The sequence below is a fragment of the Pelodiscus sinensis genome, chromosome 5 (genome assembly GCF_052426305.1).
Source record: "Pelodiscus sinensis isolate ZL-2025 chromosome 5, ASM5242630v1, whole genome shotgun sequence".
NCBI lineage: Eukaryota > Metazoa > Chordata > Testudines > Trionychidae > Pelodiscus > Pelodiscus sinensis.
Window position 1 is genome coordinate 128513908 of NC_143056.1, and position 1955 is coordinate 128515862.

General features: G+C 45.8%; 1 protein-coding gene across 1 annotated transcript; it reads right to left on the reverse strand.

Annotated features, from left to right (window-relative positions):
* Window positions 1-321: 321 nt before the first annotated feature.
* On the reverse strand, window positions 322-1269 carry LOC102462740 (olfactory receptor-like protein COR4). The gene has a single exon (XM_014570398.3). The coding sequence runs from the start codon at window positions 1249-1251 to the stop codon at window positions 322-324; it is 930 nt and encodes a 309-aa protein (XP_014425884.3). The 5' UTR covers window positions 1252-1269.
* Between the last annotated feature and the right edge of the window lie 686 nt (window positions 1270-1955).

A 1955-nucleotide genomic window follows, 5' to 3' on the forward strand; every position in this document is an offset into this window, starting at 1 on the left:
TTAGTCGAAAAAGCATGACTGGGTGTTGTGGGCCTTTTGGAAAGGCAGCTGGCCTAGTGGCTTGGCCATGATTCCACAGACATTTTCAGGCTCTTCATTCCTGAGGGGAGCACATGAAACCTCTATTCAGGAAAGCCTCTCTGTTCAAGGCAGCACTTCAATACACACTTAACTGGAAACACGTGCTTAAGTCCATTTGAAGTTAAAGGGAGACACACTTTGACACGTGCTAAAGGCCTTCTGAATTTGGGCCTATGTGTGCAGAGGAGCCGTTGAAGGATTTAGTTGTCCAATTGCGGCACCCTTTTGTGAAAACCGGGCCTAGAATTTTGTCTCTATCGCTCTCCTCAGAGCATCCTTCACGTCCTTGTTCCTCAAACTGTAGATGAGAGGGTTCAGCATGGGGATCACCACCGTGTAGAACACGGAGGCCATTTTGTCTGTGTCCAGTGAGTAGCTGGAAGAGGGTCGGAAATACATGAAGAGAAGGGTCCCATGGAACATGGTGACGGCCGTCAGGTGGGAGGCACAGGTGGAGAAGGCCTTGCGCCTGCCCTTGGCGGAGCGGATCCGCAGCACGGTTGTGATAATCAAGATGTATGAGACGAGGATGGTCACCACGCTCATCACCTCAATCAGACTGCCAAAGGCGAAAACAAGTAGCTGGTTGAGGTAGGTGCCAGAGGACGAGATCTTCAGAAGTGGGTTGATATCACAGAAAAAATGATTCAGAATATTGGAGTCACAATAGGATAAGAGTAGCAAACCGCTGGTGTGTACCACAGAGTTCAAGAAGGCCCATAGATAGGAACCAGCCACCAGCAGAAGGCAGCACTTTGGTGACATGATGACCATATACAGCAGCGGGTTACAGATGGCTACATAACGGTCATACGCCATTACGGCCAGCAGGAGGCACTCAGAGATGACAAGCAATATGAAGCTAAAATATTGGATGATGCAGCCAGTGTAGGAAATCGCTTTCCTCTGTGCTAAGAAGTTCATGAGCATGTTGGGAGTGATGACTGTGGAGTAACAGGCATCCACAAGAGACAAATTATTGAGAAAGAAGTACATGGGGGTGTGAAGTCGGGTGTCGAGCCTGATTAAAACCATCATCCCCAGATTCCACACCAGGGTGGTACCATAGATGACGAGGAACACCACAAAGAGGGGGACTTGTAGCTCCAGACGATCTGTCAGTCCTGTGAGAATGAACTCAGTCACTGCCGTACAATTTCCTCTCGCCATTCACTCCACCTTGGGCACTAGCTGTGGGAGCAACCATAAAGAAAGGCATTAGTTTTTAGAAAGGTGTGTGCTAATATACGGGGCTGTGGTTGGAAGTGTAGAGACCCTTGGAGTCTGGAGCAGCTAGCCAGAAAAATTCCCAGAACTCCCACAGGAAAAAAAAATTCTTTGTCTCCAGAAAAGTGCATTACCCTCCATTTACTCTGATTTACACATTTTGGCTCCAGTTGAGCTGATATTTTAATTTTGCTCATCAGTATTATCTTACAGACTCAGTGGAAAGCCTCATGTGAATAAAATGAATGAATATGACCAAGTTTGAGGGACTGTGACCATAGAGAGTTGTAGGATCCATAGATCTCCCTTATACCTGGATAGGAGAAACACACATTGTGCTTCACACTCTCTGGTAATTGGGTATGAATTTCCCCCCCGCAAAATACATCTACATGATTTTTAATCAGCGGCTACTGGGTAGATGTACAGTATGCACATTTATTCATTGAGAAAGTGATTCAAAACCTGAGCTTCTAAATTTACCTCATCTGGACACTTCAGCCATGCAACCTTCTGACTAAATCCTGTAGCTTCTTGATCTTCGGCTCCTGAAAAATTACCACATGTATATATGTGATGATCAGACTAAAAGCATGTAGGCAGGGGTAGCTATTTCAGAGAAAATAAACAAGAGTGAACATATTTTT